The sequence below is a fragment of the Lathamus discolor genome, chromosome 5 (assembly GCF_037157495.1).
Source record: "Lathamus discolor isolate bLatDis1 chromosome 5, bLatDis1.hap1, whole genome shotgun sequence".
Taxonomy (NCBI): domain Eukaryota; kingdom Metazoa; phylum Chordata; class Aves; order Psittaciformes; family Psittacidae; genus Lathamus; species Lathamus discolor.
Genome location: NC_088888.1, coordinates 52621679 through 52637111, shown reverse-complemented (window position 1 = coordinate 52637111; position 15433 = coordinate 52621679). Strand labels below are relative to the sequence as shown.

Sequence of the window (15433 nt, the reverse complement as noted above, 5' to 3'; positions counted from 1 at the left end):
CTTTATTCTGAGGGTTTGGTTGTTTGGGTTTTTTTTTAGTTCAGAGAGACATTATTATATTTTACCTTTGTGATGTGTGTGGTTGTTGTAGTAGAAACTGACTCTGATGTAATTGTCTGTGCACTCAGCAGCACACCAGCATTGCCACCAGCACTGCCATCAAACTGTGATGAAGAAAGTAAAAAAAAAAAAAAAAAAAAAAAGGAAAAAACAGGTTTACTTATGAAACACATTTTTCAGGTCAGTCAGAACTGAAATCTAAATAGAAATCACCCAAGTTTACCAAGTCATATAATGCTGTTGTTACCGTAGGTCAGTCAGAACTGAAATCTAAATAGAAGTCACCCAAGTTTACCAAGTCATATAATGCTGTTGTTACCGTTCATTCTTGCAGAAAATTTAGGAGCAAAGTTACAGGTTCCTTTCAGGAACAAGAAGGTATTTTAGCAAAGTTTCCATAAATTATACATTTACAGACAGCAATAAAATCCTTTTATTAAAAAAATCCCCAAACCCAACAAAAGAACCACTTAGAACTTCAGAAGTAATACTGCATCTACAAACATTTACTTACCTAAATCATAGCTGAAGTACAATTTTAGCTGCTAGAAAAAAAGTACAGGCTTTTGAAAAGCTTTTTTTGGACATTATCTATTCTGATCTATAAGTAACTGGAACAAAAAACAGCCTGCAAGCAATATAATAACCCAGCCACCATACCTGTGGAGATTCATATGTGATAGTTTTAGTTTCTGTCTGAACAATTGGAACTTCTTTAGTGGAGATTTCAGTTCTCTGTGTAGCATCTGAAATGGTTACCATCTCTGTTTTCACTACTGGAGGCTGTGGTGCAAGAAATAACCAATTAATTCAAAAGACAGAAGGTTTGTAAAGTGGACCAAGAAAAACACAACCACAAATTCAAAGAAATCAGAACTTCAAAGATATCAGAACAGTAAGATATTTGACCGTCTTCAGAATGAAAAAGCATGCAATAAGTAAGCAAAGTGAAATGAAGACTAATAAGCCAGCCCTGTTACTTCTAGACAACATGGTAGTAAATTCTCATGTCCTAGTAACCCTGGCAATGTTCTGTTTTAGCCAACAGTACATATCACAGAAGGCAACTGCTAAAACCAAGCTGCAACACAGGTATGGAAAAATGTTTAAAAGTGTATCACTAGCAAAAATAAATTAAAAATCTTAGTTTGCATATAGAAGCTGATAGCTAGCTCAGATGGATAAGCTTCATACTAGACTCCATTTGAAAAAATACCTATCATTACTCCTTCACCATAGATAAGGACTAGGAATTCCAAGTTTAACTTTTACACACATACTACTTCTGACAATTGGACTTTAAGCAGTCTATATTCAACGTAATAACTCTGGAAATCAAATGCTTCTATTTGCAACTATCCTAAAAAGCCATTTTAACCAGTGGTGTTCTCTGCAGTATCACAAAGAAAGCATTAACCTGGGGCCTACAAACCAGTGAACTTGTGACTTACTGGAGCAGATTTTCAATATATTTACGAACTTGTAAAAAAATCTAGTAAAGCCTTTTGCTATTTTTCTAGATGCATGGGTTGCTATCTCCCACTGACTTGAGATGCACGGGGGAGAAATCCCAGGGGAAAAAAGTACTTATTTTTTTCCGCTCACACACATATGCACACACAGCAGCCCTTTCCCTTTTTTCTTCAAACTAGCTACAGTTTCAGGAAGCACGAATGCCTGCAACTTCATGAGGTCTTATAAACCAATTCTTTCTCATCATTAATCAGAACACCTGTGTGTGCTAAAGACTACAAAAGCAACAAGATAAGTAGTTTGGAAATTAAGTGTAAAGAAAAAAAATAAGTGCCACCATTATGACAACAAGCAAGTCAATAACCAGGAAAAAACCCACCCAGTTGTTGAAGAACTCAGCAGAACATCATGCCAGCTTTAGAAAGAAATGCATCCCATGCTTCATTTTTTCCTCCTTCTGCTTCTTTATACAGTTTTCTCAGTAACAAACCCTTCAACCTTGTTTGGCTTAAAACAACTGATTTTGAGACTGGAACCCATGCTTCCCTAAGTATCTACTGCACCAGAATACTTCATCATAAGATTGTGATATATGCCTTATCGCTTTACAACGTGGTGCTCTCACCTATGCAGTTTATAGCTGTACTTAGTCTAGTCTATAAATCTGTGACGTATTTTAAAAGAAAAAAAAAAAAAAAAAGGTGGGGGAGGAGGGTGGCAAGACCAGCAGTGAGTAATGAGGGGGAAAAAGGAACAAAAATTCTTGTCGGGTGTTTTCTAATTTCAGTTTCTTTCCAATCACAATTACATGTCACGGACGTGTCAAAAACAATTGACAAATAGACAAGACGAGACTTAAAACACTGGAAACACGTAAGTAATACAGTATGTTTGTGCATATAAAACAAGGTGGGGGGGGGGGGAAGCGTAAAAAAGGAGATTTCAGTCTTCGGAAGGTTTGCCTTACTGGTGGTTCTCACTCAGTTCTAGCAAAAAGTCAGAAACCATAACAGAAGGAGACAGAATTTCACTGCTCATCAATGGTTTCCCCTTCCAAATGATCTGAATCTTGTTGGATGCCTGAAGAGCTGGAGGAATAGGAGAAGAAGAAAGGCAGGTATATTTTCACCCCAAGAAATATCTCTGCTTAATCTAATTGTCAAACTGTTCTACCATTTACCTCAGAACAACAAATTATTTGTGGTGCAACATCAATGTCAACATGAGACACATCTCCATTGAGTTTGAGCTGTTCTTCCTCTTTTTCTTCACCTAAATCTTGCTTAATTTCTTCTGACAAAATCATCTCCTCTGTAGCTACGGCAACTGCATTTTCCTGGACCAAATCTTCAGCTGTAACTTGTGAATGCTCAACTGGTACATGTAGTTTACTGCTTTCTGGTGTGGCCTCCACGTGCTGTATTTTTTCTTCATGTTCTTTCCTCTTCATGTCTTCCTCTGCTTCCTGTTCTTCCCTGATGACCTCCTCAAATGCCCTGTGATGTGGCTGGTATTCTCCCACCTCTTCATCCTCACTCTCACTACTACTGCTGCTGCTGCTGCTACTATCTGATGGCAATGAGGAAGAGTCCTTTTTTGACAGATGCTCCACCTTACATGTTTCCCCAGCATCAGTGGCAACTTGCATTTTCCCTTTGTTGGTTTCATCTACGAGTTTTACTTCTTCTATCCCAACCTCTGCCTGCTTCTTCTCCTCCACTATGTCAAGAGTCTCATGTGAACTCTGCACAAAAAACATGGATGAGGAAAAACAAAAGTAGGGTATATGAATAAATTAAAATGGTGGGAAAAAAAAATAGCTGATGGCTGTTTCGTGTCATGTAGGAGACAAGAGATGGTTGTGATGGTTAACTGAAAAAGGAAGGAAAGAAAGAATGAAGATGGTCTGGAAGAATTAGAGCCAAATTTAACCATGGGGAAAAAAAAAAAAAAATCAGTAGAACCTTATCAGCATCGCTGACTCCAGTACACGGCCCTTCTGCTCTGGAAGCATGCCTCTGTGAAACAAAAAAGCAATCAGAGGATAAAAATCAATGCATAACCCTTTTCGACAGTGCAATAGCCTCCAAGAAAGCTTTTAAGAATGTATATATGTGATACTAGACAGATACTGTGTATTCACTGCAAGTTTCACATAGAATTATGCTAATTTCCTTCTACTTTGTTGAAATATTCCACTCAAAAGGAAGAATTACAGGTATTACTAACTGGCATAAGAATTTAATTATGAAAGACTGAAAATAAAAGCATGAATGCACTGGCCAGTGATCCTACTGAGGCAGTTATTTCTCCCAGTTAAATCAGAAATTAAGAATAAATAATAAGTAAAAAAACAAACAACCCAAACAAACCATCAACCCAAGCATATTTAGTGTTCTACTATCCATTTATCATCACAGAAAATACAAAAATACTTTATTTAAGATTTTATTAGTTGTTCATCTTTGGTCTGTTACGTTATGAAAGCTAATAGATAGCAAGGAGGAAACTATTTAGGCTTGTATGTTATCAGAATAGCAGTAGCTAATTACTGAGCTGCTCTCATTAGGACTCAGTTTGGAGCCAAAATGATGAGATTAAAGCAGTTACATTAGTATTTGCTCTGTAACAGCATGCTATGTAATGGTTACTCCAGAAAGCCCACGATAAATTATGCATTAGGTAGTATTTTTGATGCAATGTATGTTTAGTGAACAGTCTGCAGCAAAAGTTGAGTTCAAAGGAAAAATCAACACCATCTGTGACTTAATCCTAGTAAAGCACCTACCAAGTGTAAGGCAGCACTCCTGGTGACGCTTAACCAAGCACCAAGTGGTACCTCCCGAGTGCTGCAGATACAGAATTAAGCTCTCTAGCCGGATCTCTCTCCCCTCTAACACCAGCCCAGCGTCTTGACAGACAACCGAGCTGCGGGTCCCCTTTCCGGCATTTTAATGCTTTCGGTCTGAGAGGAGGGCGGGGGGATGCACCTGGGGCGGCGGCGCGGCCGAGGCGGCTGTCTCTTCCCCCGCAGCGCCCTCTGCTGGCCCAACGCTGGCGGCGGCGAAGGGCCCTCTGGTGCCAGCGCAAAAGCCCTCCTTACTAAACAAAATGGACGTAATCTCCTCTTCTAGGCTCTAGACGAGTCAGAGAAGGGAAAGGAAAGAATTAAACAGTGACAGACGGAGCGGCAGCGACCTACAAAGGAAAGGTTTGGCAAGAGAGCAACGTAACAGAGCAAAGGATTCGGCTGGGAGAACACTGAAGGAGCGCTGCAGGGCACAGAGTCCCGGGCAGTAGAAGAACAGACAGGACAAGAACGGTGATCACCACAGCACACAGTTGTACTCTAATACTGCATCTCTCCACCATGCAACTCACACCATACACATTAAAAACATTAACACTTCCATGGACGTCCCAAACTGAACACTTAGCCAGTAATTCCATATTTACTAGTGGCATTTTGCTGTTTTAAAAATCCATTTTTAACAACCTTTTGATGCCCAACTGGCTCAGAGCTTTAGGGTATTCAGCTGTATATACTTTGAATAATACACACCCACAACACTGAAACAAGGTTTTCTTTATATGTGTTATATATATATGTTTGGGTTTTTTTTTCAAATGCTTACATCACATAAGCAAATTTGTTTCTGTTAAAGAATCTGTTTTCAAAAAGCCTTCGCCATTCTATTGGGAAAAAGTGTTTAATCAAACACATGAAAAGGGTATGTTGCTCTAAAGCATAAATTATGTTCATCCTCTGGCCTATTTTCTGTAGTATTACAAATCCATATAACAAAGCAAACTTTTAAAATTCACGTGGGTACAAGCCTCTGAAAAGGCTAAAATTCTTCATTCCAGTTTTCCTTCCACAAGGTCTTCTATTAAGTTAGAAGTAAAACCAGTTAAAATTAAAAACTGGTAACGTAAAAAACAGCCAACACGGTCATAACGTACATCTTGACAACATTCAAGAAAGCAGATTTTTGTCTTAGAAAACGGTACTACAGAGAATCACAGCAGAAGCACATGCCAGAGGAAAGCCAAGGTGCCATGCAGACAACTGTGGTCCATGTGGACTCAGCATGTGAGTAGCAATGTAGAATCTGAACTGACGTAAGTTACAACATGCTACTGTGTGTATCCTATAACACATATGGCATGCAGAAGAACAGAGAAGGAAAAGAAAAAGAACCCCTATATTTTCTTCCCCAAAATAAAGCTGAAAGTGTATTTCAAACGTGGCTAAGAAGAGTTAACTTGAATGCAATTGACTGAATTCTGCCCTCCTGCCGCATTCAAGATCCATCAGGGCAATGTGTTCCTCACCCCCACTTTCTTTGCTTAGTTTAATGTGTCCAATGTTCTTTTATTAACAGATTACACCAAAAGACATAAATGTTCATGATACTCCTACTATATTCTAGTACCTCATGTTTTCTAACCACTCAAAACAATGAAAAAAAGGGGTGGTGTGGGGGGAAATTATCAAAGTGGTATGTGGTCAGACTGTGTGCATTTCTTTCTCTCCCACACATATAAATACATATATAATTAAGAGAAGCACATACCACCTATCTTTCTGCATTTTACCACATTCAAATTTTTAGGTCTTATAATCTTTCAAAAGGAAAACCCCAATCATGCAATTTGTTTGAGAACGTAGCCCCCATTCCCTGAGGAGGCATATACTAAAAATTATTAAAATGTATAGATAGAATTGGCAATTTTCATCAAGTTACTGTAGTTGCAATACTGTATCAGTCTGTGAAGATGTTTAAATTCCTGGCAAATTCCTTCTGGTACACAGTCATCAACACTAACATGAAATACAGTTTACAAGCAGTGGGCAGGAGAGGATGTATTACAAGAAAGGAAAATATTGGGGGCACCCATAACATAGCATTTCACACATTTGTGATATACACATCAATGTGTCACAAGTTCTCTTACAATTAAGTCACAGATGTTGTGCATTTGTGGGAGTACAGCAATACAGAAGTATAGTGGCACTAACAAGATGTACCCAAAATAACATTTCTCATATGCAAAAATATACTTATTTGCAAGTATTTTCACTGGAGCAAAAGAAGGAAAAAGAGAAAGAATATTAGCAATGTTATGTATCCCTGCTTTATTCTGGTATATTGTCTAGCTATCCTAAAAGACAGGAAACACAGTCCAGCAATAGGACTGAGCAATGTATTTTTGTCTACTAATGCCAGCAAGTTTATAAACCAGGGATAACAAAGCACTTGTACACAAACTTCTCTACATCCATCACAGATATTTCAGGCTGGAAATACTCTGTTTCACAAACCTCATATCCATATATGTTACTGGAACAGCTTCAAGTTAACATACTTTTGTCCCAGTGATAGAAAATAGTCCAAAGGTGATTTAAAAAAAAAAAACAACATCACAATTGCCACCCATCATCACTATACACCGGTAGTAACCCCTCACTGGTTATCTAGTGTTTTTCACATAGATGTTAAACCAGCTTATGGGGAGGAAACCTCCCTCTTTCCCCGGATGAAAAGAGAGGTACAGAAGTGTGGAGATACTCACAACCAGGCTGCCTTTGGAATTAAGCTGCTTCTACAGCATTATTCATTTGAATAATGATTATATAGTGTACAAGTAAAACAAAAGCTCTTGCGTGAAGCTGTCAAACAACTCCAATTATTTCCATATAGAATGGAAATAACATGTTTTGCTGTCATCCTAACCCCATCAAATACAGTAATTTTCCAGCGAGAAATTGGTTTTCTTTTCAATAGTATCCATTCAGAACTTCATGGTGTTTAAGCAAAATGTTGCTGGCTTTCATGTATGTGTTTACACACAGAGATCCTGCTTTACAACTCAACCTTCGCTTTTAGTACTAGCTTAAAAAAAAGTTGTCTCCATCAGGCGGAAAAGCAAAAGAAAGAAGTGCCCAAGCTAGCCCAGAGCAGGTACAGCAAAAAGGCAGTAGGTTTCAGGGCAGCCACCTTATCAGTTTCCTCTGGTTTTGCTCCAGCAATCCATGGCATTGCACTCCATTGCATCTCCTTCCCAGGCAGCGTTTTGACTTGGAAAATGTGGTCTCCTTTTTTCTATTTGGTTTTCATTTCATAAAACCAATGTAAATCAACAAGCAATGAGACAGACATACGCTATACATAAACATAAAACCAAACCATCTGAAACTGACAGAACATACTAGATAAACAAAAATACTGAGATAAAGTAACTTGGAGGGGCTTCAACTTCAATACAAAGAAATCAACACAGAAAATACATACAAACATATAATAAAAAATAAGTTATGTTTTTACATAAATGGCTATAAATATTTGTTTGTTAAAATAGACAATAAATGAATCAATGTATCGTAGACAATTGAAAATCAGACCAACTTTTGTACCTATGTATATACCACTATATGAAGAACTATTTGGGAACTATTCAGAAATTTGAGGGGTAATTTCCTGGCAGTAACCATAAATTAACAAAATACTCATTAAAGAAGCGATCCGTACAGTCACTGACTTATCTGTAGGCACATATTCACAGTTCAGATTCCTTAAATCTCTTATTGAAATAATGTCTTATTAACAAAAATAATTTGGTAACAGCAAGCAAGCTTGCTTGAAAGTTCACCTCTCTAGGAACTGAAGAGAATACCTAAGAATTTAATGGGAATAGGACAACATTACATTTAGGACGGAAGGGTAAAAACAGTGGTGAAAATTAAGGGTAACAACAGAAGATAATCTGATTGTTTCTGAAGACTGATTTGCTCTTTTACTTTATGAAAGAAGCAACAAATAACTCCGCATAAACCTGTAAGTTTCACAACAGCAAGAGAAATCTAGGTAATTTTCTTGCCACAAGCATTCAGGGTGATAGCTGTAGAAAACTGTTTTTCAAACTGCTGTTTTAAGGTTCAGGAAGGAAGGAGGTATAGAGGAAAAGTAGATAAATTCATTTAACAGACTTTTGGAGACTGAGTAAATTTTAACAAGTACATTAAATACATTCCAAAGAAGTCATCAGTGTAAATTAACTGATTGTGTAAGGTCCTTCTGAAACAACACACAGGCTGTGTGTTTGTTTATGCACATGCTGTGTATGAAGAGTCAAAGAGTGGGAAATGGAAAGTTCTACTGTCACTGAAATATTATCTCCATCAATCTGTGTAAGTAAAATTTCAGCTGTCCTTAACACACAAAGAAATACTGCTATTGCCTCCATTTTTTTTTCTAGTGATTTGAATTAAGTTGCTCTTATAGAACAATAAAATCCTCCACATTATTTAAAGTCAGGCTCAATGGTAAGTAAGTGCTAAAAAGTTAATGCATACTTAGTATATACAAATATCACATTAGCCAAACAAAGTGTTAATCCAAAGGACAAACTGCATTTACTGTATTACGTACAGGGTTGTATGAAACGCATGTGGACAAGTGTCAGCAGTGACATACCCCTTGTGTCTGTAGGGACAGAGGTGTGATACGCCGCTTTTCCCACTCATTTGGGCGTGGTTCAGGTGTGGATTCCATGAAATTGCGCTTGAGCTCACTAATGCTAGCCTGGTGTTTCAGTAAGTCGTCTTGGGTCCTATCCAGGTCCTAGCAACCCGCAACGTAAAACAAAGTAGGACAAAACGTAACGACAAAAGCAAACTTAACTGGGGAAAAAAAAAAAAAGGAAAAAAAGAAACCAAACCAAGGAAAGTGCCTTGTGTCTGAAGAGCTTCACTTCTCTGGAGTGCTTTGAAATAAAAAAGTTGAAGGCTATGAGGGAGCCAAGATTTATCTGGATCACTCACACAGTTTCTTCCATATTTTAGGGCAAAGAAAAATAATGCTGTGCATGGTTATTTAACAGAGGGCTATTTTCATCCAAAACGTGAAACTACCAACAATCTGAATCAATCATAATTTACAGTAGTTACTGGCTTTCACCTAAAATTTGTAAGTCCAGAAGCAAATACTTTGGGATATTGCACAACAAACATTACTGAAGGTAGCTGTAAGAAACAACAGTCTAACCCAAGAAGCATTATAAAAATGCATCTTTCTTGATAGTACAAGCTCCGTGAAAAATATTACTGCGAAGACAATGCTACAGGGCCAAACATGTAAGCATCTAACATCTGCTCAACTTCAGAGGGACTACTCATTGTATCTGTCATGTAGGCTTAAACTTACTGGAAGGATAAGATTTAGAGACTTCAAGCCTGGTATGTACCAATTTAAGAACCTGACAGCAGACACACCACTCAAGTAGGGATAGTTTTTGTGCATGCTGATATCAAAGGGGTTTTCTCTCTAAATTGCACTGACACAGGCAAGTGCCAAAGGGGACACCACAGCATGAATACTGAATTATATTTTGTGATGATTGAGGCCAAGCTGCAGCACCTTGGATCAAATAACTACAAGCTAGTCTTTCACTTTGTACCAGATACAGGAGCAGATACAAGGATCAGGAGCTATGCAGGAACATAACTGTTCTGGTAGGTAGGCAAAAATCTGTCTGCTTAGCTGTCTTAGAAATTCATTATCCTTTAAATACAATGCTAGGCTCTGGTGGGAAGAGCAGATTTCACTCTGCTTTTATAATCTGTCCTCCTTCCAGGATGCCAGAACTTGTGACAAGCTGGTGTGGGTTACGCACACTCTAACACAAGAATATTTTTTTGGTATTCTGTGCTGAAATCCATGTTTAAGCCTCAGACCCATCTGTAGTCCAGAATTAAAAGACTGAAGATTAAAATGGAATAATATCACTGCAGATACAATTAATTAAATTTTAACAACAAAATGTAATCAGATACAATAATTTACGTAAGGCAGCTGGTTTTTGTACAAAGATTTTACATACTTTGTAACAGAATATTTTGAAATTTTACTTCAACGATTTGGTTGGGATTTTTGTAGTCAGTGCTCACAATGCAAAGACACTTTGTCTTAAGTCATGAAAAATCCAAACCCAATACAAATTCATTAGTTTCTGATTTCTTTTCACTTATGTGTTCAGCTCAAATAACAGTTTGGGGCTGCACATCTATTTCCTAATTCTACAAATATTCTTACATGCACCTTGAACACTAAGAACCTCTCCCCTTCTGGCAACCCTGTAGGTTCATATTGTGACAGGATCAGTGCTTCACTTTTAATCTAGGACTAACAAACGAGACAATAAATATGTGCCCCTAAAGTATGTACTTTCCGAGTGAAGTAAAGTCTTATGCCGAAGGATCCTATTGCAAAACTGAAGCTCGTAACAATCACGTAATTATTTTAAAACCTGACACAAGGCACGTTTCTTGGACTTGATTAAAGCACAGTTATGCAACACACACTCAGTGCTTTAGTAAGTTATACATAAGCAAAGTTTCAATAGTGATCAAAAGCTGCAAAAAGCCAGAAAACTTATTAGTGGGGTTATTGCGATCCATACATCTCCTTATTACAGAACAAACCCAATGATTTTTTTAAAAACCTAATTTTTGTGACAAAGGGAATTACTTATAGCCCCATCTGGATGAATAAAATAAATGAATGACATTTAAAGACAAAGGATTTTCTAAAATTTCTTCAGTTTCTATCTTATGTTAATAACCACAAGTTAAATGATAAGAACTACAGTCTTTGATAAAATAATCCAGATTAACAAACTATATGGAAATTCAGTGACAAAGCACTATGCATTAACATATTGTTCAAAGCTCTTTTGTTGTTGCTCATCTTCAATGAAAACCAACCTTCAGGAAGCAGAAATTACTTCCATTTGAAAAGTGAAAAAAAAAAAAAAAAATAAAAGTTTCAGAAGCATATCTAAACATTCTCTTTAAAAATCTGATGCTCACATACATTTCTCAAAACTCCTACAATCAATGCACATCAGGACCACACTTAAGTTTTTCTATACTTCTACCACTGCTTATGCGTCACTAACTCCATTTATTCACATAATGTATGTGATAAAGGTTGATTAAACTGGCAAAAACTAGATACCCTGTTTACCAGAAGATGCCCACATTGAGAAGCAATGTATAAAAATCCCATTTAGGATTATGAATTGGACCCAAGTGTTTGCTTTATCTAAATAGGGCTATTATTCCCAGTTGCCACCTTGAAATACATCTAGCAAAAATACTAAAAATGTACACTGAACTTTCAAGCTGAAGGTTTTTTTTGTTTGTTTGGATATTGTTGGTGATTTTGTTTGTTTTGAATATAAACTCAGAAACTAGAATGGTGACATGCAACATTTCCAAGCTGTTTTTCCCCCATGCACTTCATGCACTGTGTCTGTACAGCCTGCAAGTGGCCTCCCATCCCATGCAGCCTGGCAGCCCGTGAGAAGGAAAAGTGTTGCTTAAATTATATACAAACCTCCAACATTAAATTGCTATGTCTGACATAAATATTTTCCCCGTCTACTCTCAAGGAATTGCTCTGTGAAATTAAGCCACAAAAAAAAAAAAAAAAAAAAGAAAAAATAAAAGGGAAAAAAAAAAAAAGAGAACATAAAATGTACCAGCAAATAAAGAAGACCCTTAGAATCACATTTAAATAAAGGGAAAAAAAAATTAAAAATAAATGGCAAGCTGAAAAGGCACTATTCAGACTAAATCCACAGAAAGCTCGGGGTGCTGTCAAGGCAGGCAGCTACAGCCAGATTTAACTGTAAAAAAACAGAACCATGCACCTTCTGCTGTGCTCCCTCCTCTTCATATTCCACCTATGTGAGCACATGGCAAAATTAGCAAGAAAAGGAACTGTTAACACATGCTTCCAGACTAATACAGAGGCTTCATCTCTTTGTAAATGCTGCAAAGCGTGCTGTATTTACACACCTTTACTGTTTCGGCCCCAGATGTTGAAATTATTAAGCGGCTTTGGTCTTCCTTCACCTACATGTTGTAGAATGGCTGAAGCAATATTTGGCGTAAGTGGCATGAAAAATGGAAGTTTCACACTGTGTCCCTTTCTTGCCGTACTTTGCAGTGTTTTCCCAGATGGAAAGTTAAGAATGAGTAAAGAAAAAAGAATAATGATATGCGTAATTTCTGTGGGAAGCGCCTTCAACTCCGCAACAAGTTGATGTGAAAATGGAATCTAATGCAAGAGTTTGTTTGGTAGGAGAGTCTAGGATTCAAGTCAAGCACCTAAATATCTAGATGTATTTACAAAAAGTATTTACAAAGTGTTTTAGTTATTTTAAGGAAGTTGCAGTCTTGGGATACTTATTTGCACATCCCCCATTTTTAGGTGAATATATTCTTCCTCAAACTGCAATGCACTCGTCGAAAATGATAGCTGATCTTCGTACAAGTATTCTGAAATGCCTTACGGAACACAACTGTTTAAAAAGCAAACAACTTCACAGTTTTTCCACAGGTATCACTATCAACTGCTAGTCTTAGGAAAAGATGCATTTAGAATTCAAAACTGTTCAAGTTCATAAATTTGAAGAGGGGATCACTTACTGCATATACTGATGTACATAATGTGGGACATACCACGTTTTAATTTATTTCTTGCTTATCTGGGATTCTATTTTCTGCAACTTTATGTTACAAATGATGCAAAGCCTTTAAAGTAATTTTCCATTATTTTAAACTTAGATCAGTGGTTTTAATGGCATGTTGTGTTTAGTGTGGTTTTAATGTGTATATTGTATCGATTTAATCAGTTTAACAAACTTTGTTAAATGGAACATTGAACATGCCCTCCCCCTTTTTGATTCTGTAATATTTGGATTCATATTTCCCTTGAAGATCAAAATAAAGCACTTTTTTTCTAGTGGTATTGCTGTAACATGCACAGTAGACATAGAGAAAGGAGGCATTTTCTTTAACCCCTCCAGATGATCAGAGCAACATATTGGTGTGGCTGAAGCTTCTGTACAGCAATTTTAACTGAGTATTTCAAAGAATGTTCAGACTCCAGTGATTAAAATCTGACAAAATCTGCAATCCCAGCTCATGAATGACATCAGTCTCCACCTTAACTGCTCCTAGAGATTAATCAAAGCATTGAAAAACATAAAAAGTGCCCAGGATGGACTCAGATTTACACACACCCTCATAGACCAGAAACATCTGAAATCTAGATTAACAAAAGCATTTAAAGTGTTCAGAGTTTTCTGAATTTAGCTTTTAGGAACTTCACTTTTTGGATCTAACTAGAATTTTGGAGATGTGCATTCTGGTCAATGCACACAGAATGTGTGTTTTAACACAAGCTGATAATGCAAGCAGCACAACTTGCAAATAGCATCAAGTAATAATGTATTTATTATTGCGCAGCACTTTTGGTATTCAGATTTATGTGCCCGTAAAAAATTCTGAACTAGAAAGCAACTCTTTTTGTACCTGCAGCTCAGTTATCTGTAGAATTATGCATGCTGCAGGATTTCAGGCAGGAAGAAAAAACCCCACCAGCTATCTATTTACTAAATACCACAATAGCGATTTTTCACAAATGGGAAAAGTTAGAAAGATACAGATACACACATGTGTGTGTGTGTATATATATATATATATATGTACAGACATCTACATAGACATATCCCTATACTAGGAAGTGTGCAAAACTGAGCAAGCTTCTGGGAGAATAAGCATAAAAGCTATGTGCAAGTGTCAACATTTAAGCAACAAAATTACACACCTCCTCTTCCTCTGCTTTGTCATTGAGGTCATTGTCATTAGAGCCACTAAAGGAAGTTGCCTTAGGCTCCAGGTAGCAGAGGGACAGAGCGAGAGGAAAGGAAAATGTGAGTGAAAAATAAATAGACTGGAAAGCAGACAGAAGCAGCAGGAAGATAAGGAGAAAAGAGGGGATGAAAGAAGGAGAGGTAATAGGAATATAGTGCTGAAGCCCGGGTGGGAGGAAAGAGACGCAAACATCAGGAAGGCTAGGAAAAGTAATATAACCATTCTCATCAAGCAGCGAATGGAAACTAAAAGCAAAGCATCTGATAAAGCTGAATGAGACACACAAGTCAGTGGGTTTGTAGTCCTTTGTATAGATTTTTGCCTCAACAGCTGGGGAGCCCTGACAAGCTACAGGTCCCATAGATTCAAAGGTATTATTCAGCGAAGTTACTTTATTTTTATTATGATCTGGTGTTTCTGTCATGGAATTGCACTCTGAGGCATCTGGGATGGTCAGAAGGGGCTCCCCAAAGGGATCTTCCTCGGAAATATCTGAAAGCATGTCCATCTCAGGGACAGGTGACAGGTTTCTGGATGACACGGAATGGATGGGTAGTGATGATGGGTGTACATGAGTGAGCTGAAGAAAAGAATTCTGTGCACAGTGGAAAATGAAAGCACAACAAAATATGAGTTTGAAGGCACAAGAAAAGGGGAAAAAAAGAAATTATTAGTTAGTGAAAATTTTCACTTAGAAGCAGGGATAGCTCTACTAACGCAATAGAAATGCCAAATAAAAATAGAACTCCCCTTGCATTTTACAAGCAGCCAACTTGTTTACTTCCGTGGATTATAAAAGGAACCCATTATAAATGTTTTGTTCTCAGGCTATAGAGAATTTTGTACTTTTGAACTGTAATAGTCACTCACAACAGATGGAAGCAGACAGACATCCAAAGACAGAAAGGTCAGGGGACAGTGCAGTACACAAAAGACAAGCTACCACTTTGATTCTTGGGTTTATAGCCATTTCCTTTAAGACTTAAAGAGAGCCAGAAACTTAAAGAAGTATCTGCACTAGAGGGAAAAGAAAGCTGTTCAAAGAATTGGCATGTGTAACAAAACCTTACTGAACAGCTTCCTGAAACAACTTCCCAAAATACTGCTTTTTTCTCTTCTTCTTTTGGCTAAAATATTGAAAGATGCTGCCACTTCGAAAACAAGGGAGTACCA

The 15433-nt window shown here is 37.4% G+C and overlaps 1 protein-coding gene across 13 annotated transcripts in view; it reads right to left on the bottom strand.

Moving 5' to 3' along the window:
• Positions 1 to 15433, bottom strand: part of EPB41L2 (erythrocyte membrane protein band 4.1 like 2) — a 101350-nt gene that overhangs the window by 7774 nt on the left and 78143 nt on the right. For 3 of the 13 annotated variants that reach the window (XM_065680868.1, XM_065680867.1, XM_065680869.1), the window contains 8 exons: positions 11934 to 11996; positions 9012 to 9158; positions 7536 to 7640; positions 4524 to 4670; positions 3498 to 3551; positions 2714 to 3277; positions 721 to 843; positions 66 to 164 (listed from right to left, as the gene is read on the bottom strand). In XM_065680868.1, the coding sequence (XP_065536940.1) occupies positions 66 to 164; positions 721 to 843; positions 2714 to 3277; positions 3498 to 3551; positions 4524 to 4670; positions 7536 to 7640; positions 9012 to 9158; positions 11934 to 11996 (1302 nt within the window). The remainder of the gene's footprint in view (positions 1 to 65; positions 165 to 720; positions 844 to 2713; positions 3278 to 3497; positions 3552 to 4523; positions 4671 to 7535; positions 7641 to 9011; positions 9159 to 11933; positions 11997 to 15433) is intronic. The other 10 variants (XM_065680878.1, XM_065680872.1, XM_065680870.1 and 7 more) reach the window with 10 other exon arrangements.